Source organism: Myotis myotis, unplaced genomic scaffold (assembly GCF_014108235.1).
Source record: "Myotis myotis isolate mMyoMyo1 unplaced genomic scaffold, mMyoMyo1.p scaffold_m19_p_12, whole genome shotgun sequence".
Taxonomy (NCBI): domain Eukaryota; kingdom Metazoa; phylum Chordata; class Mammalia; order Chiroptera; family Vespertilionidae; genus Myotis; species Myotis myotis.
This window is the reverse complement of record NW_023416316.1, coordinates 48,525,376-48,550,458: the sequence shown is the minus strand read 5'-3', so window position 1 is coordinate 48,550,458 and position 25,083 is coordinate 48,525,376. Positions and strand designations below refer to the sequence as shown.

The 25,083-nt window shown below is 42.8% G+C and overlaps 1 protein-coding gene across 9 annotated transcripts in view; it reads right to left on the bottom strand.

Moving 5' to 3' along the window:
* KDM4C (lysine demethylase 4C) overlaps positions 1 to 25,083 on the bottom strand; it is a 335,140-nt gene that overhangs the window by 299,218 nt on the left and 10,839 nt on the right. For 6 of the 9 annotated variants that reach the window (XR_004971309.1, XM_036331125.1, XM_036331127.1 and 3 more), the window contains exons 2-4: positions 21,582 to 21,742; positions 7,063 to 7,238; positions 3,545 to 3,659 (exon numbers count right to left, since the gene is read on the bottom strand). Coding sequence is in view for 8 of the 9 variants with exons in the window: in XM_036331125.1 (XP_036187018.1) it covers positions 3,545 to 3,659; positions 7,063 to 7,238; positions 21,582 to 21,725 (435 nt within the window). In the remaining variant the exon portion in view is untranslated. Of the gene's footprint in view, positions 1 to 3,544; positions 3,660 to 7,062; positions 7,239 to 21,581; positions 21,743 to 25,083 lie in introns of those variants that run through there. The other 3 variants (XM_036331122.1, XM_036331124.1, XM_036331123.1) reach the window with 3 other exon arrangements.

The following is a 25,083-nucleotide window of genomic DNA, read 5'->3' as shown; positions in this document are numbered from 1 at the left end:
CATCAAAGGGTCTGTGGCATCAAAACTGTTTTCATAATTATACCAAAACAGTATTTTCCTTTTTCACTCTTAATTTACAGGCGTGTGAGGTGGAGTTTTCCAGAGCCTACATGACATCACAACAGAGTAAATCCAGAAGTAGATACAAGAATCCAGAGGTCTTCTATTAAACTACACAGTAGAGATTTTTTTTAATGTTAAATAATGCCATTCCTCTCACTAAATTTTTTTTTCTTTAGGAAAATATAGTCATTTTGTATAAAAATGTATATGTTATTATATAATGGATTACTTTTAATGAATTAATATGAATACTTTTTTAAACATTCTCAGTTTTAATTTCTAAAACAGTAAACAGCCGAAACCGGTTTGGCTCAGTGGATAGAGCGTCAGCCTGTGGACTGAAAGGTCCCAGGTTCGATTCCGGTCAAGGGCATGTACCTTGGTGGTGGGCACATCCCCAGTAGGGAGTGTGCAGGAGGCAGCTGATCGATGTTTCTCTCTCATCGATGTTTCTAACTCTCTATCCTTCTCCCTTCCTCTCTGTAAAAAATCAATAAAATATAAAAAATAAAAAAAAAAAACAACTAAAAATGGAACTCCCATTTGACCCAGTGATCCCACTTCTAGGAATATATCCTAAGAAAACAGAAACACCAATCAGAAAGGATATATGCACCCCTACGTTCATAGCAGCACAATTTACAATAGCTAAGATTTGGAAACATTGTGTAATTATACATATTAGAAGATGTAATTATAAATATTTTACAGCTAAGTAAACATCAGTGGATGAGTGGATTAGAAAACTGTGGTACATCTACACAATGGAATACTATGCTGCTGTAAAAAAAGAAGGAATTCTTACCATTTGCAACAGCATGGATGGAACTGGAGAGCATTATGCTAAGTGAAATAAGCCAGTCAATGAAGGAAAAATACCACATGATCTCACTCATTCATGGATAATAGAGACCATTATAAACTTTTGAACAATAATAGATACAGAGGCAGAGCTAGCTCAAACAGATTGTCAAACTGCAGCGGGAAGGCCGGGGAGGGTTGGGGGGCAGGAGGTAGGGGGGTAAGAGATCAACTAAAGGACTTGTATGCATGCATATAAGCATAACCAATGGACATAAGACACTGGGTGATAGGGGAGGCTAGGGGACTGTCTAGGGTGGGGGGATAAAATGTACACATATGTAATACCCTTTGTAATACTTTAAGCAATAAATAAAAAAAAAAAAATTTTAAAAAAAAGAAAGAAATAAGCCAGTCAGAGAAATACAAATATCACATGATCTCACTCATTTGTGGAATATAATGAACATAAACTGATGAACAAAAATAGAACCAGAGTTATAGAAACATCCAACAGACTGTACAACCTATGAGGGAAGGCAGGAGGGTGAAGGGGTAAGAGAACAAACAAAGGACTTGTATGCATGCATATGAGCTTAACCAATGGACAGACGGGGGAAGGCAGGCATGTGTTGAGGGTTGTGGGTGGCCGGGGAGAGGTCAATGAAGGAAAAAGGAGACGTATGTAATACAATAAACAATAAAAAAATTAAATTAAAAAAAGAAAAGTTTGAGAGCCATGGTCTCAGAATACTGGCATTGAGAAAAACACCAACCAAAAGATCACTCTAATTCCTCCCTCTTCTTCCTCCTCAAAGCACTTTCCAAGCCTCTTGCTATGACCAGGCCATCTTGCAGACCATTATCTGAACACACTTTTTAATAATGTTTTTATTGATTTTCAGATAGGGAGGAAAGGAGAGGGGGGAGAGAGAGACACACACATCAATCAGCTGCTTCCCACATGCACCCTGAGCAGCAACTATTCAGTGCACAGAATGACGCTCAACCAACTGAGCCACACCAGCCAGGGCTGATCACACTTTTTAAAGAATGATTCTGATCCTATCTTATTTCCTACTAAATAATTTCAAACAGTACTTGAAGAGGTACAGAATAATCTAGGTAAAGGGTTTCAGGTGTTCACAGCATTACTCAACTTTTTGCTAGGCGAGAAGTTTGTCAATGGAAGAGGGACAAAAGGTTACAAAAAAAAGAAAGAATTCTTAAAAACAGAAGTTACAAACTTCAGTTGGAGGAAAAAAGGATTGGATTATTATAGTGGATTATGTGTTCCTGGAAAATAACTAGAAAGACCGTAATAATAGGCACTTTTTAAAAAATTCTTACAATTTGAGGAAAAATTATTAAGGGAAAACTTCTGGAAAAATGAATACATATTAAAATACTGCTTTTTGCCTTAATGTGGTATTATGAATATTTCCTGTTTTCCAAATATTTTATGAGGTTTATTTTTTTTTAATTTGACGCAATTTAAAGATTAACCAGATAGTCACATACTATATTATTGTTGAATAACCATGTATTTGTTCAATTAGCTGGCTTCAATTTGAAAACACCAGCTATAGAAACCCTGTTGATGTGTCTACTTCCGCTTGTCCTGTTAGGAATTATGAATCACACAAAGCACAACAAATGACTACTCAACCACCTAAAGTGGACACAGAAGTAGCAACGTGACATGACCCTTTACAAAGCCTATTATCCTATATAATAAAGAGGTAATATGTAAATTGACCCTCGTGCCATAACATCATCACAAGATGGCGGTGCGCACAGCAGGGGCAGGGCTGGCAGCCACTCCACACAGCTTCCGCCGGGGTTCCTGCAGCCCCGTGGGGGCGGGGCCTGGCGGCTGCTCCATAGGCCCCAGAGACAGAGCATCGGGGCAGCACTACAGGACTCAGGGCCATCCCACGGCACACCAGCCACACAGGGCGGGACTCCAGAACTCAGGGTGGTCCCATGGCACGGGGGGGGGGGGGGGGGGGGGTTTCCGGGTGTCGCGCAATTTCGCACAACGGGTCACTAGTCCTATAAAATAGAGAAGTAATAAAGGTAATCTGCAAATTGACCCTCACGCCATCACAAGATGGCTGCGCCCACAGCGGAGGCGGAGTTCCCGTAACGAGCCATAATGAGTGATCAGCAGGGACCTGAGGCTGCATGGCGCCAGACTGGGGTGGGGGACCTGAGGCTGTGCCCCCCGCCTGGTGGGGCTCGACAGGGGACCAGGGGACCTCAGGCCGTGCCCCCTGACCAGCGGGGCTTGACAGGGGACCTGAGACTGCACACTCCACCCAGTAGGGCTTGACAGGGAACCTGAGGCGGCGCCCCCCCCGACCCGGTGGGGCTTAACGGGGGACCTGAGGCTGCGCCAGGCGAGGCTTGGCGAGGCTTGACAGGGGTGGGGCAGCCAGGTCTGGGTCTCGCGTGATTTCGAGGTGCACGTGGGTGGGCGGGGACTTGACTCTGGGTCCCGCAGCGTGCCCCAGACTCTGAGAGGAGAAAGATTTTCATACACATTTTACTAATTTTCTTTCATCTCTGACACTTCTATTATAGAGAAAGGGCAAATAGCAATATTAAAATATTTACTCTAATTCCGTCTTAATGTGCACAAATTTCATGCACTGGGCCACTAGTAATATAACTATACCTCATCATATATGCTCCCATTAATGTCTGCACCATAGATAGGTGCCACAAAAGTTAAGTTCTTCCAGTACTTGCGCTCCAAATCTTCATAATCCAAGTATCTTGGAGTACAATATCTGGAAAAAAGTCCATGAAAAAAGTACAAATTAGTAAGATAATTTTAAAATTTTCCCCACCCATTTGATTTATATCACTTTCTAGTCCTCCACTCTACCAGCTGAGCTATCGAAGGGAGCACTATATCACTTTCTAAATAAAATTCTATCAAAATGAAAATACTTAGCTATTCATGATATCAAATCTAAGAAGTAAATATGCATATGTATTTATCATAGATATCTGAATACTTTTTTTTTTTTTTTTTTTTTTTTACGTGTTTACCGATTTTTAATAAAGGATATAACTCAGAAACGGCTCAATGGAAGAAATGAATAGAGAAGGTATGGGGAGAGGGTTTATGTTGGAAAATGCAGACCCTCCCAGCATTTTGATGCGTTCACCAACCCAGCAGCTCCTAGAATCTGAATCAAAGTTGTGGAGTTCAATCTCCAGCCTTTCCTCTCCTCCTAGGAGGCCAGGGGATGGGGCCAAAAGTCCCCACTCATCACTTTGGCCTTTCGGGGACCTGCCCCATTCTGAGAACATCTAGCAGTCCCACTGTGAGCCATCTTGTTAGCATAAACTCAGGTGGGACTGCAAGGGAATCATGTAGCACAAAAGATACTCCTATCAGGAAATTCCAAGAATTTTAGGGAAACAGAAAAAACACAAATATTTCTCATACAATGTACACCTTTCCTTCAATGTTCCCATTTTCAAAATTCTACTTTTTACACTCAATTCCCATGAAACTGCCAGTGACTCTGCCACCCAAACAAACTGTTCCTTCAATGCAACTCCGGTGTGAGCTCCCAGAGGCCACAGGGTCCTGACCTGTGTCCCAGCTCTGCATTCTCCGTGTCAGGTCGGGGGGCAGCATGGGCAGCTGGCTACAGTGCTGGGACAAGGTCAGGGGCTGTGATGCTGTTCAGCCTTGGGCACTCTCCCCTCCCCCCATCTGGGACAGGGAAATATTAATAAACATCAATAAACATCCCAGACGACATGGATTCTTGCCTGTGATCAGCCTATCCACAGGATGGTGGCAACAGGCACTTGGCAACTGTTCTGGTTCCCAATACTCAACTGCTGGGAGTGTCATGTTGGAAAAGCTTGGCAAGAAAAAGCGCTCACAGCTCCTCTGGGACAGGAATTACACGTGGAGGCAAAGTTATGTCCACTAGGCTCTGGTTAGGTTCCAAACCCGAGTGTCAGCCTTTGGAAACGAGGGCATCCCAGATCAGTGTGAAAAAGTCAAGATTGCCCAGCTCACACCCCACACCACTTCTGCTGCTTCACTAACCAGGGGCACCTAGCCGCGGCCTGAATACTCTTAAAATTCCTAAATAACACTATGAAAACTTCGCATTTTTGACTAGTAAGGAAAATATTTTCCTGACAGTAACAACAGTAGAAGCAGATAATTAGTCAAAAATTCATTATTTTAGCTTTTGAAATACTTCCTTAAATCTTGAACCAATTGCCGAAACCGGTTTGGCTCAGTGGATAGAGCGTCGGCCGGCGGACTGAAAGGTCCCAGATTCGATTCCGGTCAAGGGCATGTACCTGGGTTGCAGGCACATCCCCGGTAGGAGATGTGCAGGAGGCAGCTGATCGATGTTTCTCTCTCATCGATGTTTCTAGCTCTCTATCTCTCTCCCTTCCTCTCTGTAAAAAATCAATAAAATATATTAAAAAAAGAAAAAAATCTTGAACCAATTATACTATACAGTCATCCCTCAGTATTCATGAGGAATTGGTTCCAGAATCCCCCCATGGATACCAAATCCTTGAATGCTCAAGTCCCTCATATAAAATGGCATTGTATTTGTATAAAAGCTACCCACATCCTCCCATATATTTTAACTAATCTCGAGATTACTTATAATACCTAATACAATAAAAATGCTATGTAAATAGTTATTATACTGCATTGTTTAGAAAACAATGACAAGAAAAAAAATCTGTACATATTTCATACAGCCACAACCATCTGGTACCTAACTACACAATAGATATCAGCAACAACATAACTTTTTTTTTAATCAATCTGCAGTTGGCAACTAACACAATAATGGTGGCCATTGAAGTCATTCAAGAATTTTCTTCGGGACCCAGATACATATGGGGAGAAACTGTACTGTCTGGCATCAGGGCAGGAACTTGGGGGTGGCTTTCTTCCGGACGAAGGTGCTCCCAGCGGTCACTGTTCCCATGCTGGGACCTCTCTGGTGCAGGACTCACTGGTAGCCATATCTGTTTGCTCCTCCCTGTTGATTTACCCAAGACCCTGCCTCGTCCAATTTACAACCCCACCCAAGCTGTGCACAGCGGCTTTTGCATATGAATGGTCTTTCCTTTCTCAGGCTAAAAACCAGTCAAACAAGCTGCAGCTGGGTCGGGGAGCCTCAAACCTATCAATAAAAGGCCCAAGACCCGGCACCAGCACCAGCCTGCCTTGCTTCACATCTGGGCCTCCTCTGGTCACTGCCAAACCCAATACAAAGAGGAGGAATCTGTAGATCTCTCTGTAGCTCTTGCTGGATGGCCCCAGGCAATGGCTGACTTTGCACCTCCCTGGAGACCCAAGAGCCAGTGTACCCAATGGTCAGTGTGAGACCATACCAGATTACAACTAATCACATCCATAAGCGACACACTCAAGGGGCAGACTCAGTGAGCACCAAAGCACCACTGAAGCAAGTCCTGCTCCATAAGGGTGTCTCCTGCACAGCAGCTCTGCCACTGTAGTTGCAGCTGGTCTCCACAACCAATTGGCCTGGAGGTAAATTCCTCCCAGAGACACCAACAGCAATCAAGCTCAACTACAACAAAACTGTGCACACAGCCCACAAAGGGGTGTACCAAGAGTGTCCATCTCAGGTGAGTGGGGAGGCTGAGCCACTGGTTCCTATAGGACACTTACTACACAAGGCCACTCTATCAACTCTAGGAGACTTAGCAGCTACCCAATACATAAAAACAAACACAGGGAAGCGGCAAAAATGTGGAGACAAAGAAATATGAGAGAGAAAAAAAAAAAAAGAATTTTCTTCTATGTAAAATATTTATAATTACATCTTCTAATATGTATAATTTATCATTTAAGACTTAAACATTGTCACACAAAGAAGAAAATTTGCCTTACAAAGATGAATCATGAGTACAATCAAAAACTCATGACAACTAAAAGAAAAACCCATTTACAGATATTATGAATGAGATGGTAAAATGAGGAACAATTTTCTTAGCAACAAACTAAATGCAAGTAGGCAATCATGTGAAGCACAGAAGTAGGTAAATTAGGACTGAAAAAGATTATGCAGATTTTTTTTTCATTACAAGCTCCATCTACTGGTTTCTGACCATGTCCAAGTATGTCTTTGAAAGAAACAAGAGCAGCAAATTAAACCCACTCACTTGCCACTGTTGGCCAGCTGCCTGAACTCCTTCACTGTCATGGCTTTTTTCTGGATATTATATTGAGTGAACAGTCCCGACTGCCCTGTGACCATCTGCTGAATTGGTGCTGGGATGAGCAAATTATCAATGTCATCATAGCACTGCCGTGGCTTCCACTCCTTAGGAGGAATCACCTAAAAATAAAATAAAATAAAATATTACCTTGAAAATATCCCAAGTAGCTATTTAGCTTGAATATTTCAACAGAATACAAGTGAAGAGTTTGTCAGCATTTCTGACAAATGTGTAAAAGAATCGTGAAGATTCTTTTTTCTTTTTTTTTATTTTAAATATATTTTATTCTTTTTTTACAGAGTGGAAGGGAGAGGGATAGAGAGTTAGAAACATCGATGGGAGAGAAACATCGATCAGCTGCCTCCTGCACACCCCTTACTGGGGATGTGCCCGCAACCAAGGTACATGCCCTTGACCAGAATCGAACCTGGGACCCTTGAGTCCGCAGGCCGACGCTCTATCCACTGAGCCAAACCAGTTAGGGCGTGAAGATTCTTATTAAGGGAAATGCTCACATTCTCCCAAGTATTCGCCTTATTGATAACGATTATTTTACACAGCAAAACTTATTGAGTACTCACTATACCAAATACTATGCTTGCATTAACTTCATTTCTTAGTTGATACTATTAACCTCTCAATTTTATTTTATTTTTTAATATATTTTTATTAATTTCAGAGAGGAAGGGAGAGGAAGAGAGAGAAACATTAATAATGAGAAAGAATCACTAATCAACTGCCTCTTGCACACCCCCTACTGGATATTGAGCCTGCAGCCAGGACATGTGCCCAGACCTGGAATCAAACCCTGACCTCTCGGTTCATAGGTTGAAGCTCAACCACTGAACCACGCCAGCTGGGCTCAATTTTAAAATTAAGAGACAGAACTAAAATAACTTCTAAAGTTTAGTACTATTTAGGTACTAATGAGAAAATACCTCTCATGCAATATGACAAAAAGCAGTGGTATACTTGTAAATGTTTAACAACCAGCTTACTGGGAAAGTGGGGGAAACCTTGACTTATAGCTTTTGCCTATTTCGATGGTAACCACTCCAACCATGGCCACTCTGAGATTACCAACATGATCTCATTGGAGTAGGAAAAAGATATGAACTATCAATTCTCCTCTGTGACTGTAGCAGGTGGCTCAGCTCACCACTGTTTTCCCATAGTATTCAAGCACATCATTACAAATAATGGAAAGATGAGTAAGCACTAAGACCACAAATACATATTCATATAATTAAAAATTAGAAGGGACAATTCTCTTTCTTTTCTCTCTTACTTTTTTTTTCCTTTTCCCAATTTCATTTTTGCACTTCTTTTTTTTCTCCTCATTTTTCTTTTTTTCTTCTTTCTTCTTTATCCCCTAATTCTCTTTGATCTGGTGGTCACGTTTATTTGAGGTTATTAGTATTGTGAATACATTTGTGTTCAGTGCCTTGTGCGTTGTGCCTTGTTGTGTTGTATTTTGTGCCTTTAAATCAACACAGCAGAGAGAGAACTACATAACCAAACACCTGGAGAAGAGAGATCATGGAGAGAAAGAAACAACCCGCATATGAAAGAAAAACAGCCATCACCAGAAAAGGAAGTAAACGAAATAGAGGCAATGGAGACAAACAACCTGTCAGAGAAAGAATTCAGAGAAATGGTCATAAGGTGGATGAAAAGAATGGAAGACAAATTCAACAATATGTGTAAGAACCAAGAGGAAATGAAGAACCAAGAAGAAATGAAAAATGACATCACTGCTATAAAGAACTCAATAGAAAGCATCAACAGTAGACTAGAAGAAGGAGAGGACCGCATCAGTGAGCAGAAGACAAGGTAGGAAAAATACCCAAGCAGAGCAGCATCTAGAAAAAAAAAAATTAAAAGCAGGAGGAGAGCCCTAACTGGTTTGGCTCAGTGGATAGAGCGTCAGCCTGCGGACTCAAGGGTCCCAGGTTCTACTCCAGTTAAGGGCATGTACCTTGGTTGTGGGCACATCCCCAGTAGGGAGTGTGCAGGAGGCAGCTGATCGATGTTTCTCTCTCATCGATGTTTCTAACTCTCTATCCCTCTCCCTTCCTCTCTGTAAAAAATCAATAAAAAAGATTTAAAAAAAAAAAAAAAAAAGCAGGAGAGCCTAAGAGAACTCTGGGACAACACGAAACGAAACAACATCTGCATAATAGTGGTGCCAGAAGAAGAGGAAACTGAGCAAGGAATGGAAAACCTGTTTGAAAAAATAATGACAGAAAACTTCCCTGATAAAGGGAAGAAAAAACTCACACAAACCCAAGAAGCTCACAGAGTCCCAAACAAAATGAACCCCAAAACACCAAAGCCAAGGCACATTATAATTAAATTGGCAAACACCAATGACAAAGCAAGAATCTTAAAAGCGGCCAGAGACAGACAGAAAGTTACTTACAAAGGATCCCCCATCATGCTAGCGACGGATTTCTCAACAGAAACACATCAGGCAAGAAGGGAATACAATGAAATATACAAATTCATGCAAAGGAAGGGTCTGAATCCAAGAATACTGTAGCCAGCAAGGCTATCAATCAAAATTGAGGGTGAAATCAAGAGCTTCACAGACAAAAAAGGACTACAGGAGTTTATTACCACCAAACCAGCAATGCAAGAAATGTTAAAGGGTCTGCTTTAAAAAATAAATAAATAAATAAATAAATAAATAAATAAATAAGAAACAAGGAAGGAACACAGGGGTAAAGAATAAAAATGGCGACAAACAAGTATCTATCAATAATAACTTTAAATGTAAATGGATTAAATGCCCCAATCAAAAGACATAGGGTAACTGAGTGGATAAGGAAACATGACCCATATATCTGCTGTCAACAGGAAACCCACCTTAGAAAAAAAGACACACACAGGCTGATGGTGAAGGGAAAGAAAAAGGTTTTTCAGGCGAATGGAAATGAAAAATAAAGCTGGGGTAGCAATACTTATATCTGACAAATTAGATCTCAAAGTGAAAGACATGAAAAGAGATAAGGAAGGCCACTTCATATTACTAAAGGGAGCAATCCAACAAGAAAAAATAACTCTGTTAAACATATACGCACCCAATATAGGAGCACCCAAATACATAAGAAAACTTCTGGAAGAGATCAAGGGAGAGATTGACAGCAATACAATCATAGTAGGGGACTTTAACACCCCACTATCACCATTGGACAAATCCTCTAAACAAAAAATCAGCAAAGAAACATCAATCCTAAATGACTCACTAGAACAGATGGAATTAATTGACATCTTCAGAATATTTCACCCCAAAGCCACAGAATATACATTCTTCTCAAGTGCACATGGGTCATTTTCAAAGATAGACCATATATTGGGTCACAAAGTCTCTTCAAATTCAAGAAAATTGAAATCATATCAAGCATCTTCTCAGATCACAATGGCATAAAACTGGAAGTCAACTACAATATAAACAATCGAAAAAAATCAAACACATGGAGACTAAATACCATGCTATTAAACAATGACTGGGTAACCAGAGAGATCAAAGAAGAAATAAAAAATATCATGGCAACAAATGACAATGAAAACATAACAATCCAAAACCTACGGGACACAGTGAAAGCAGTCTTGAGAGGGAAGTTCATAGCTCTACGAGCCTACTGCAAAAAACAAGAAACAATGAAAATAAATTACCTAACCCTACAACTCAAAGAGTTAGAAAGAGAGCAACAAGAAAAGCGCAGTGTAAGCAGAAGGAAGGAAATAATAAAGATCAGAGTGGAGATAAATGACATATAGACCAAAAAAAAAAAAAAAAAACAATACAAAAGATCAACAAGCCCTAGCCGGTTTGGCTCAGTGGATAGAGCGCTGGCCTGCGAACTGAAGGGTCCCAGGTTCGATTCCAATCAAGGGCATGTACCGTGGTTGCGGGCACATCCCCGTGGTGAGTGTGCAGGAGGCAGCTGATCAATGTTTCTCTCTCATTGATGTTCCTAACTCTCTATTCCTCTCCCTTCCTCTCTGAAGAAAATCAATAAAATATACTTTTAAAAAGAAAAAAAAAAGAAAATAAATATGTCTAAAAGTGACTCAGTCCACATACCAAAAATATTGTGGGTTTGATCTCCAATTGGGCTGCATACAGGAGGCAATTGATCGCTGTTTTTCATCCTCTCTCTCTCTCTCTCTGTCTCTCTCTCTCTCTCTCTTCTTTTCTCTCTCTCTAAAATCAATTAAAAAAATATCCTTAAGTGATGATTTTTTTTAATTATAGTAATTTTTCTTTTCAAAAGTTATACGAGCAAGAAATACAATAAATTTACCAAAATCTAACTATTGTAAATATTAAGTGCAGGTATTAATTTACTTTTAAGTGTTCAGACAGAACTTTAAAAATTCATAAATTCAGGCCTATAGCAAAAATCTTATTTTGAGACTGTAATTTTATTTTATTTTTCTTTCAATTTTATTTTGTATTGGTTTCAGGTGAAGAGCTTAGTGGTGAGACAATCATATACTTTACATCGTGGTCCTTGATTATTTCCAGCACCCCAACTGGCACCATAGTTATCATAATATTATTGACTATATATCCTATGCCTTATTAACTTACCCATGACTATTTTGTAACTACCATTTGTGCTTCTACGGACTGTAATTTAAAACCTTAACACATCAGATGTTCTTATACAGGAAATGGAAGCACAACTCACAGAGGATTGTAAAATACTGTAATGGTAAACCTTTACATTTAATTAATCTAAATCAGTGGCTCTCAACCTTGGCTGCACATTAGAATCACCTGGGAATCTTTTAAAAATCCTGATTTCTGGGCCTCATCCTCCGGAAAGGAGGGGGGCCACAACATGAGTAACAAAGAAACAGAATTTCCAGAGGATGAGGCCCAGAAATCAGGATTTTAAAAAGATTCCCAGGTGACTCTAATGTGCAGCCAAGGTTGAGAACCACTGATCTAAATGAAGGAAACCCATTCCTCCTAATGTTTACCTTCCTGATTATATCAAATTTAAAAAATATATTTTATATCACGATTTTCCCAACCCCAGCCTATGCCCAACACCCCATTTAAAATTTTTCTTTTTTTAATATATTTTTATTGATTCCAGAGAGAGAGGGAGAGATAGAAACATCAATGATGAGAATCATTGATTGGCTGCCTCCTGCATGCCCCAGAGATCAAGTCCGCAACCCAGGCATGTGCCCTTGACTGGAATCGAGTTTGGGACCCTTTAGTCCACAGGCTCACACTCTATCCACTGAGCCAAACCAGCTAGAGCCCCATTTGAAATTTTTCAACCAAAATCTATATTTGCACTACTGATCTTTTTATTTAATACTAGTAGCCCTGCACACGAATCTGTGTGCCAGTAGCTCTCTGCAGGGCCTGGCTGCTCCGTTTCCACTACCCAGAGGCTCTCCACAGTCCAGAGGCCCATCTGCGGCCAGGAGTAGAATGCTTGCCTCGTCACCAGGGAGATGACGCAAGCATTCCCCGCTGCCCCCCACCACTCTGTGCCCACTGCCCAGAGGCCCTCTGTTGCCGGGGTGGAACACTTGCCTTGTCGCCGTGGCAACAAGGCAAGCTTTCCACCAGGCCACACACACTGCCCGCTCTCAGCGGTTGCCCCCCCACCCCGGGAATGGGGGGACTCCGGCGGGGCTGAGAGGACTGGGCGCCACCATCTTGTGGCTATGGGCACCACCATCTTTATGATGGAGTGATGGTTAATTTGCATATTGCCCTTTTATTACATAGGACTAGAGGCCCGTTGCAGGAAGATTCCTGCAAGAACAGGGCTTCCTGAGGCTGGATCAAAGCAGAGTAGGGAGCAAAACCCGCTGAGGCGGGCTTCGCTCCCACTCCGAGCCGCCACAGCTGGGTTTCCCCTGCCGCTCCCAGCCGCCCAACTGGGTTTCCTCTCCCGCCTCCCACCTCCGCAGCCTTGGCTCTGTTCCTGTCTCCGCTGCCTCTACTTTGTTCCCTTCTGTAGTGCTTCACTTCCACATTGTCTTCAGTCTTCGCTCCCAGCCGGTATATGCAAATTAACCTCCATCTTGAATGGGCTAATTTGCATATAGCCGCTCTGATTGGCTGGTTGGTGTGGCTTAAGGCATAGCAAAAGTACAGTCAATTTGCATGTTTGTCTTGTATTAGTGTAGACTAGAGGCTTGGTGCATGAAATTCGTACACTCGGGGGGGAGGGATTCCTCAGCCCAGCCTGCACCCTTTCGCAGTCTGGGAGTCCTCAGGAGAAGTCCACCTGCTGGCTTAGGCCTGCTCCCCACAGGGATCGGGCCTAAGCTGGCAGTAAGACATCCCTCTCACAGTCCAGGACCCCTCACTCCTTACCGCTCGGCTCACTGAAACTCCCGCCATTGCCGCTGCGCTCGCCAGCTGTGAGCTGGGCTTCTGGTTGAGCGGCGCTCCCCCTGTGGAACTGCACTGACCACTAGGGGGCACCTCCTGCTTTGAGCGTCTGCCCCCTGGTGGTCAGTGTGCATCAAAGTGACTGGTCATTCTGCCACTTGGTCTATTTGCATATTAGCTTTTTATTATAGAGGATGTTTTTATTGAGGAAGAGAACCAAGATGGCAGCATAGGTAAACACCTGTACTTGCTGCCTCCCACAACCACATCAAAATTACAATTAAATACAGAACAACTATCATCCAGAACCGCCAGAAAGCTGGCTGATGGAAGTCCTACAACTAGAGAAGTAAAGAAAAAAGCACACTGAGACTGGTAGGAGATGCAGAGGCGCGGAACGGGCTGGTCGGGCACCCGGGTGAGTTGTTTTAATCAGGAGGGAGATCGCCTCTGCGGAGGCTGCCTGGAGGAGCAAGGTCCCAGCCCCACACCAGACCCCCAGCCCAGGGTTCCAGAGCTGGGGAAAGAAGTCCCTATGGGCACTAAGAACAATGGACTGTAAAAACCAGTGTGGATTGGGGCTGAGTGACACACAGGCTGCTGGAGACCCAGCTGCTCCTCTTAAAATGCTGGCACCATGAACTGAATTTACAACCTCCCAGTTTCTCTGAGCTCCAGTGCCAGGCGAGGCTCTGAGGGATCCAGACACATACGGGGAGAAACTGGACTGTCTGGCATCAGGGCAGGAACTTGGGGGGGGGGGGGCAGCTTTCTGCCCAGCACCAGCCACCTTGCTTCACAGTTGGGCCTCATCTGGACACTTCCAAACCCCAAACAAAGAGGAGGAATCTTCAGATCTCTCTGTAGCTCCTGCTGGTGACCCCAGGCAGTGGCTGACTTTGCACCTCCCTGGAGACCCAAGAGCCAGTGTACCCAGTGGTCAGTGTGAAATCATACCAGATTACAACTCTTCACATCCATAAGCAACGCACTCAAGGGGCAGACTCAGTGAGCACCAAAGCCCCACTGAAGCAAGTCCTGCTCCGTAAGGTTGTCTCCCTCACAAAAGCTCTCCCACTGTAGTCGCAGCTGGTCCTCACAGCCAATTGGCCTGGAGGTCAATTCCTCCCAGTGACACCAACAGCAATCAAGGCTCAACTTCAACAAAACTATGCACACAGCCCACAAAGGGGTGCACCAAGAGTGTCCACCTCAGGTGATTGGGCAGGCTAAGCCACTGGGCCCTATAAGACACCTACTACACAAGGCCACAAGACTTACCAGCTACCCAATACATAGAAACAAACACAGGAAAATAGCCAAAATGCAGAGACAAAGAAGCATGTCACAAATGAAAGAAATGGAAGAAAGCAAACTACCAGATATAGAATTCAAAACCAGAGTTATAAGGTAACCCAAGAATCTTCTAGAAACCTCCAAGGAACTTAGTGAGACTTTCAAGGATCTCAGTGAGAATGCCAAAAAAATGGAAAAGGACCAGTCAGAAATTAAGCATACACTGACTGAAATAAAGAATAATATACAGGGATTCAATAGTAGACTAGAGGATCCTGAAAATAAAATCAATTATTTGAAATACAAGGAAGCAAAAAACACCCAACCAGAAGAGCAAAAAGAAAAAGAATCTAAAAATATGAAGATAGAGTAAGAAGCCTCTGGGACAACTTCAAGCGTACCAACATCCGAATTATGGGAGTGCCCGAAAAAGAGAGAGAGCAAGATATTGAAAACCTTTTTGAAGAAATAATGACAGAAAACTTCCCCTACCTGGTGAAAGAAATAGACTTACAAGTCCAGGAAGCACAGAGAATCCCAAACAAGAGGAATCCAAAGAGGTCCACACCAAGACATCATAATTAAAATATCAAGGACAAAAGACAAAGAGAGAATCTTAAAAGCAGCAAGAGAAAAACAGTTAGCCCTCACTGGTTTGGCTCAGTGGATAGAGTGTCAGCCTGCAGACTGAAGGGTCCCAAGTTTGATTCCGGTCAAGGGCACATGCCTGGGTTGCGGGCTTGATCCCCTGTGGAGGGCATGCAGGAGGCAACGGATCAATGATTCTCTCTCATCATTAATGTTCCTCTCTCTCTCTCTTCCTCTCTGAAATCAATAAAAATATATTTAAAAAAGGGAGAAACAGTTAGTTACCTACAAGGGAGCGTCCATCCGACTATTAGCTGATTTGTCAACAGAAACTATGCAGGCCAGAAGGGAGTGGCAAGAAATATTCAAAGTGATGAATAGCAAGAAACTACAACCAAGATTTCTCTACCCAGCCAAACTATCATTTAGAATTGAAGGTCAGATAAAGAGCTTCACAGACAAGAAAAAGCTAAAGGAGTTCACCACCAAACCAGTATTATATGAAATGCTGAAGGGTATTCTTTAAGAGGAAGAAGAAGAAAAAGGTAAAGATAAAAAATAAGAATGACAAATTGGTTGGTTGCTCCCGGCATGCCCCCTACTGGGGATCGAGCCACAACCCAGGTATGTGGCCTGTCCAGGAATTGAACCAGCATCCTCTTGGTACATGGGTTGACACCCAACCACTGACCTACACTGGCTCGGCTGTACTACTTATCTTCAAATAAGTTGCTATTACTACCATCTGCCTAAGAGCAGGAAGAAGAGTAGTGTTCTTACAATCTTTCTTCACCTTGAGGGCATCGCTATCTGTACTTCCTAGGCTATTCCTGAAACTACATAAGGTGCATAACCTATGGCTCAGGAGAGTCTATGTCCAGATTACTGTATGAAAGAAGTTCACCCATTGTTTTTTAATATACTTTTATTGATTTCAGAGGGGAGGGGGGAAGATAGAAACAGCAATGATGGCCCTAGCTTGTTTGGCTCAATGGATAGAGCATCAGCTGCGGATTGAAGGGTCCGAGGTTCAGTTCCAGTCAAGGGCACATGCCCGGGTTATGGGCTCGATCCCCAATAGGGGCTTGCAGGAGGCAGCCGATCAATGATTCTCAATAAAATCCCTTCCTCTCTCTGAAATCAATAAAAATATATTTTAAAAAATGAAAAAGAAACAAACAGCAATGATGAGAATCACTGATTGGCTGCCTCCTGTACGTCCCCTATTGGAGATCAAACCCATAACTGGGCATGTGCCCTGATCTAGAATCGAACCGTGACCTCCTGGTTCATAGGTCCACACTAAACCACTGAGCCACACTGCTGGGCCACCCATCCTATATAATAAAGAGGTAATATGCAAATTGACCCTCACAAGAAGACTGCCTACAACCAGGCCTGCAGGGGGGTTGGTGAGGGCAGGCCAGCAGTAAGAGGCAACCAGGCTGATGGGGGCTGGGGGGTGGGGGTGGGGGACAGTTAGGGGACACCAGGCCGGTGGGGGGGGGGGGATGCAGTTGGGGGCAATTAGGCCAGCAGGGGGGGCAGTGAGGGGCAACTAGGCCGGCAGGGGGGCAGTTGGGAGTGACCAGGCCAGCAGGGGGGACAGTAAGGGGTGACCAGGCCAGCGAGGGGGCAGTTAGGAGCAACCAGGCCAGCAGGGAGGGGGCAGTTGGGAGCAACCTGGCCGGCAGTGGGGGCTATTAGGGGTGATCAGACTGGCATGCAGAGGCAGTGAGGGGTGATCAGGCTGGTGGGGGGGCGGGGGGGGGCAGTTACGGGTGACCAGGCAGGCAGGTGAGCGATTAGGAGCCAGCGGTCAGGATTGTGAGAGGGATGTCTGACTGACGGTTTAGGCCCAATCCCCGGGATCGGGCCTAAACCGGCATTTGGACATCCCCCAAGGGGTCCCAGATTGGAGAGGGTGCAGGCTGGGCTGAGGGGGACCCCCTCCCAATTGCATGAATTTCATGCATCAGGCCTCTAGTTTTAGATATAATAATGGTTCATCATACCCTTCCTCCACAAAAACAATACAAGCTTTACATTTAAGGAGGCTATCACTCTACACCAGCGGTTCTCAACATTCTGGCCCTTTAAATACAGTTCCTCATGTTGTGACCCAACCATAAAATTATTTTCGTTGCTACTTCATAACTGTAATGTTGCTACTGTTATGAATCGTAATGTAAATATCTGATATGCAGGATGGTTTTAGGCAACCCCTGTGAAAGGGTCGTTGGGGGTCGCGACACACAGGTTGAGAACCACTGCTCTACACTTTCCCAACTCAACCACCAACTTTGTTAGGGTGCCAAATCTCTCACTCTGGAAATAAAAGTTAAATCTAAAATATAAATCTCAGAGGGAAGGAGGGGGACAGGAAGAGATTAACCAAAGAAGTTTTATGCACATATGCATAACCCATGGACACAGTCAATAGTGTGGTGAAGGCCTAGGGGAAGAAGGGAAGAAGGGAAGGGGGCGTCAATGAGGGGAAAGGGGGACATCTGTAATACTTTCAACAATAAAGATAAATTAAAAATAAAATACAAAAGATGTTGCTAAAATAAAAACTAAGACAGACTGTAATCTGAGACCAAAGTCACTTCTTGAGAAACTGAGGAACTACTCAACCATCTTCCTCAAATCATAAATCAAGACCAATTCATTAATGGTGCATTAACGAAGACGCTCATGGGTGGCTCTGTTCCCCAGGGCTAGCCCTCAAAGCAAACTAGCAACATTAATAGCTTTGATTTTTGCAATCTAATTTGATTAGATGCAATTTTATACAGTTATTTGCTGCAAATTCCAGAAAAAAGAGGAAAAATAGGTAAAACTGAATTTGTGACTTGATAGAGATGGCAAAGATGACTAAAAACAAACAGTTCACTGTATTCCTAATTAAGTAAAAGGAAATTTTCACAAGCTGAATAAATGAGTATCTCCAACTTGCTCAATGAGTCTCACTTTTCAAAAAAGTCTGGACCCAGGTGTGTTTTGTTCAACATTCAGAAAGCTAACTGTAGTTCTCATTAACTTCATTCTGATCCATAGTGCCAAAGGCAGCGCAGGTGCACTCCGTGCCTGACAGTCCCTCGTGAGGACAGTTGCTGCTTCCTCTTCTCATGTTACTAAACGTGCCTGCCACCCCACCACAGGACAATCACTAATCTCTATGGAACACAAGACTATGTATGTTTTCAAGAAACAAAAGGGGGAGAACAGGACAAAGGGCTGCACTCAGAGCCCAGAGAAGAGGACAGTCACCCTCAACTCCCCTTTACCCCAACAAAGCCCAAGTTCTTGCCAACTCACTGCGAGTTTATGGTAAATTGTGTCTGTCAAACGATTCTAAAATGGTAACATTCTCTTAAACTGAGAATGACTATTCTCCCCCAAATAATCTGGAAGTATTGAGGTTTCAAAAATGGGTTCTTTAAAAGAGTTAACCCAATAAAGTGGTTAAACTAAAGATCACTCATCTGAGAAATTCATCATAAACCTTTACTTTCTCTTTGTTTTATTTTCCTGCTTTTTAACATATTTTTATTTATTTCAGAGAGGAAGGGAGAAGGGAGAGAGAGATAGAAACATCAATGATGAGAGGGAATCATTGATCGGCTGCTCCTGCACACCCCCTACTGGGGATCGAGCCCACAACCCGGGCATGTGCCCTTGACCAGAATCAAACCCAGGACCCTTCAGTCCGCAGGCCGATGCTCTATCCACTGAGCCAAACCAGCTAGGGTTTATCTTCCCTTTTTTATCTCTCACCCACCCCTAATAAATCTTCCCTCAACTTAATTTCCTCAAATTTTAAATCTGTCCTAGGAGGGCCTTGAACATTACAAAACAGAATTAGAGACTTCAGGGGATGGATGCCACAACAGCCATGAACTGTGTTATAAGCATCAGAATCCACGCACAGTAGGACTAGAACACTGACCCCTGCAGTCCTAAAGCTCTCTCTTCAGCTACTGTCTGTTCTCGATGCTCCTGGACCTTCCTGAAGAGATGGGGATTCCAAGGAGAACCCGAAACCCATTCACAGTCGAGAGGGCTCTGCCAGAGCTCAGGAATTAAGGTAGTGATGCTGACAAGTCCACAGAAACCCAGATTATGAACTTAACCTTTAGAAAAATAATGAAATAACTGCAATAAAATATGTTCTTCTGAGAAAAATGTTTAAATTGAAATAGATTTCCAGTATGGAAGAGACACAAAATCCATCTCAAGTCGAAATCAAAGAACAGTCTCTCTCTTTCAAAGCTCTAACTTTGGGTCTATAGGTTAAACCTGCAATGCAGTCCTCAGCGCCTCCATGACCACTATTCTGACCCTGAGCAAATCACAATTACCCTTGAGAGTACTCTCTGCTGCAGCTCTGATTCCCCCAACAAAGTCATTCTTCCCATAAGAGCCATTGGGATCTTTTCAAACCAATATCACAAAATAACAAATCATCAAATAAACAGTCATCATGTCCTCCTCTCCTCTGCTCTAAGTCATCAATGCTTCCTGCTGTAGTTACTATGGCCAGTCAAGCCTAATACCATTTGGCCCCTTCCAGGGCTCTCACCTTTTTCCACTCTCTTCCTTTCCACACACCCTCTTCCTATTCATTCCATACATGAAGCTCAAGTCAACCCCCAGGCCTCTGGGCTTCTATTCCTTCTGTCCCACATCATGAAATGTCGGTTTCTTTATAGCCTTTAGGTCTCTGCTCAAATGTTATTATCTCACCATCTTGAGATGCTACCACCAGAATATAAGCTCCATGAAGGTAGGAACTTGGTTGGTCTGCTCTGTCCCCCACTTCCTCCCACATATGGTATAGTGCCTGGTACCTAGTATGCAATCTCCATCCTTGGTGAACAAATAACTGAAAACAAAATAAAATAGGCAAATCTATAAGAGAAAGAAAGTAGATTAGTGCCTAGGGCTGGGTGCATAGCAGAGACTAGAGAGTGACTGCTAATTGGAATTATATATGGGAATGACTAATGATGTTCTATGAATATACAAAATACCATTGAATTACATACTTTAAATGAGTGAATTATATAGTGTGTCAATTATAACTCAATAGATCTGTTAAAAAAATTTTAGGAGTAGGATATTCTTTTTTTTTAAATATATTTTTATTGATTTCAGAGAGGAAAGGAGAGGGAGAGACAGAAACATCAACGATGAGAAGGAATCATTGATCGGCTGCCTCCTGCACACCCCCTACTTGGGATCGAGCCTACAACCCAGGCATATGCCCTTGACCAGAATCAAACCCACGACCCTTCAGACCACAGGTCGACACTCTATCCACTGAGCCAAGCTGGCTAGGGCATGTTAAATTTTTTTTTTTATAAAAGGAAGACAGAGCCTAACCGATTTGGCTCAGTGGATAGAGTGTTGGCCTGTGGACTCAAGGGTCCCAGGTTCAATTCCAGTCAAGGGCATGTACCTTGGTTGCGGGCACATCCCCAGTAGGGAGTGTGTAGGAGGCAGCTGATCGATGTCTCTCTCTCATCGATGTTTCTAACTCTCTATCCCTCTCCCTTCCTCTCTGTAAAAAAATCAATAAAATATATTTTAAAAAATAAAATAAAAATAAAAGAAAGACAGAAAGAAAAAAGAAAAGGGAGAGAGGGAAGAATAGGAGAAGGGGGGAGGGGAGTTAATAACTGTCCTCTATGGGAAACTGATGAATAACACCTCTAAAACTCATATATCAATCTCCGTGATTTCCATGAACTGCTTTTGGTTTAAAATAAGCAACAACAAAAAAACCCAGAACACAATCTACTATAAAGAGTTAAAAAATAGCCGAAACCGGTTTGGCTCAGTGGATAGAGCGTCGGCCTGCAGACTGAAGGGTCCCAGGTTCGATTCCGGTCAAGGGCATGTACCTGGGTTGCGGGCACATCCCCAGTAGGGGGTGTGCAGGAGGCGGCTGATCGATGTTTCTGACTCTCTATCTCTCTCCCTTCCTCTCTGTAAAAAATCAATAAAATATATTAAAAAAAAAAAAGAGTTAAAAAATATATTCTTTGAAAAAAATAAATGCTCCATAAGATTAACAAGAACAAAGATTTTACAAATATCTTCCTTTGGAAGAAACCATTTCCCACATCATGAAGACTAAGAGCATAACTGAAAGGCCAAGTGATCATTCTGGTTTAAAGGATCTGAGGAGAATCACCTTTGCAAGACCAGCTCGGTGGGCTCCCTTAGATTCCATGTATGCGAGGTATTTGTTGAACTCCCGGAACTCCTCCATGGAAGGTCTGAAGGTCATGATCTTACAGCCGGGATTCAGCCGACTCTCCAACTCAGCCACCTCCATGATGGCTGGGATGGCCTCTGCAGAGAAGAGGACACGGTCATCAGCAATGAATTATTACATGGTTAAGGTTGGTGACCATTTCTCCCAAATGGCATGTAAGCTCCCAGCAGCATGTCTTTTAGTTACTTACCAATTCCTTCTACCATCCTATTGTTCTCTCATCTCTCTCTAGACTGCTGTGGGGGAAACAAAAAACTGCCTCTCATCCTTCCCTTACTTTTCCTGCCCACCTCCCTTCACACTTATACAGGTACACATGCCCAAATGCATGAGCTGCAGGATGAAAGTCTCATCCCTGTACAGAATACACATAATCATTTAGAAGTGTCAAGATCAGTCTCTTGCATAACTATCATGCCCTTGTCCATCACCACAGCCTGCATTATATTTTATGCTCCAACAGAACTCATGGATTTGTGCTACTCTAAACAAGTATGGCCCTAACTGGTTTGGCTCAGTGGATAGAGTGTTGGCCTACGGACTCAAGGGTCCCAGGTTCGATTCCAGTCAAGGGCATGTACCTTGCTTGCAGGCACATCCCCAGTAGGGGGTGGGCAGGAGGCAGCTGATCAATTTTTCTCTCTCAACGATGTTTCTAACTCTCTATCCCTCTCCCTTCCTCTCTGTAAAAAATCAATAAAATATATATATTAAAAAAAAAAACAAGTATGGCTCTCTCTGCCTTTGCCCAAATTATTTCCTCGCATTGAAGCATCTTTTACCTGTTTCTTTACCTGGCAAACTCCTGCCCACTGTCAAGATTCCTGGAGCAGGCCTATGCAAACCATCTGTGTATTTCGACCTCCCTCTGCATTCCTCTTATAGTGGTTACCTGTCCCAATGTCTGACACTTCCAACCATACAATGAACTCTAAGCTCCTTAAGGAAAAGGCAGGCTCTCCATCTCTTTAAACCCTGATATTCAGTCTGGGATCCAGCCTGGCCCATAATATCTGCTACAATACTATTTGCTCACTGAATAAAGGAAGAAATGCCAAAATGTTATTACTTATATAAAATCATACCAAATGCAGGAAAAGGAAAGCATTGGTCCCAAACACAGGAAAGTCACTTAGAAAACAGGTTCATTTGCTTGACTGGTAAAGAATAACAGAATATAAATATCTGAGCAGTGAGAAAGGGGAAGAAGCCCCCAGATTACCTTTGTAGAAACATTTGTTACAGGGAAGGCAGCCCTACTTCTCCCATGGCCCAAAAATTGGAGTGGCCTGCATATTTCTCTAGGCAGAGGAAGGAGCCACTGAAGAAGAAATTGCAAATCCAGCCAATCATTCAATAAGTGGTTACTGAATGCCAAACTGCTGGGTAGGACCTCAGGAAAGAATGAGATAACACCCTAACAATAATGGGGTGAAACAGACAATAAATATGGACTCTGAAGGAGAAACCAGGGTAAGGGGAGAGAGCACCAAGAGGAGGGGGCCTGTTTTATACAGGGAAGGCATTTGAGAGGCCTAAAGGAAGAAATAAAGCATGAGGATATCTAGATTAAAAGCAGTATAGGCCAAGGCTACAGCAAGGACCCTCTTGGGCTCTTCGGGGAATAGTAATGAAGTGAGTGTAGCTGGAGCTAGAACAAGCTACAGCAAAGGAGAGAATGGTAAGAGAGGAGATGAGGTAAAGTAAAGGAGATGAGGATGGGAGAGGAGATGGGGAGAAAAAAGAGTTCAGTCTTTACTCTGAGAGTAATCTTGACGTCTTTCCCTTTCTTGTACATTCCCACTCTTGATACTCTAATATATGTTTCTATTCAATAGATGACACTGCTTTCTAAGGAAACTGTTCTGGAATATTTTAAGCAGAGAAATGAGCAGGGTAATCACTCTAACTGTTGTAGCAAATAAAGACAAGTTTGGAAGCACAGAGGAAATTTACACCAACCCCAGCAAGATAAAATGGTGACATGGGCTGTAACCAGTTTGGCTCAGTGGATGGAGCGTCAGTCTGCGGACTGAAGGGTCCCAGGTTTGATTCCAGTCAAGGGCATGTACCTTGGTTGCGGGCACATCCCCAGTAGAAGGTGTGCAGGAGGCAGCTGATCGATGTTTCTCTCTCATCAATGTTTCTAACTCTCCCTCTCTCTTCCTCTCTGTAAAAAAATCAATAAAATATATATTTTTTTAAAAATGGTGATATGGACTGGTGTTGAGCAGTAAGAAGTAGTCAGATTATGGGAGGGTGAGGGGGGACAATGGGGCAAAAAGGACACATATGTAATACCTTAATCAATAAAGAAAAATAAATGGGGGGAAAAGTAGTCAGATTGAAGATATATTCTAATCAAAATTTCCTGACAGAAGTGAGAGAAACAAGAATCAAGATATAGGTCTCAAAAACAGAACACTGGCTCTGTCTGACAAGAAATGGGAGCAATGACACTAAGATATGTAGCAAATTAGTAGTCATTAAACCTCAGCACTTGACCTAGTTTGCTAACTGGTCTGTGAAATATGCTTTGCCTCATCCTAGTCTCACTACTTCCTTGATTACACAAAACTGTTCTACCTGCAAATCAGATACATATACTGAAGATCTTAGTTAGCTTATATTTTACAACTTTTCAATATATAAAGTTTAGATTAAATCAATAAAGGTTGTACAATCATAAAGTTTAAAATGTTAAAATTTTTTAAATATGTTAAAGCAATTAAAAATGTAATGCTGCCCAGCCAGCATGGCTCAGTGGTTGGGCGTTAACCTATGAACCAGGAGATCACAGTTCAATTCCAATTCAGGGCACATGCCCAGGTTGTGGGCTCGATCCCCAGTGTGAGGCATGATTCTCTCATCTTTGACTTATATAGCTCTCCCACACTTCTTACCTGCAAATATTACCTTATCACGAAGGAAAAATATCTTTTATCCTTATTCTTTATATGACTTTATTTGGCTGATGCTGTTCCCTGCTAAATGTAAATCAATATCCTACAGTGCTTTCCTGTGTACAGCTGGATTTCTGACCTGTGTTCTATTATTTACACAATTTCTGTAAGAAGAGTGAAACTGATGGCTCTCATCGTGGGAGTGTTAGTTTCTTAGTCAAGGCCTACCTAAGAACTGTCTGCACTGCTAACTGCCTTTGAAGAGAACATTTCAGGATCTGCTACAGAGTGCAGCCCCCTGAGAGATGCAGCGCTCGCCAGGTAAGCAGACGATGCATTAGGTTAGAAAGAAAATGAACCAAGGCACAACTACTAGCTGTGCTAGCATCAGAAGAGAATGCTATTCCAGCCTCCCCCATGGCTTCTCATGAGGACTCACCCAAACCCTAGGGGCCAGGCCATCCTCTCCTGTCCTCACTCACCCCTCCTTTCCTAGTGAAATTTTTAAAAGGAAC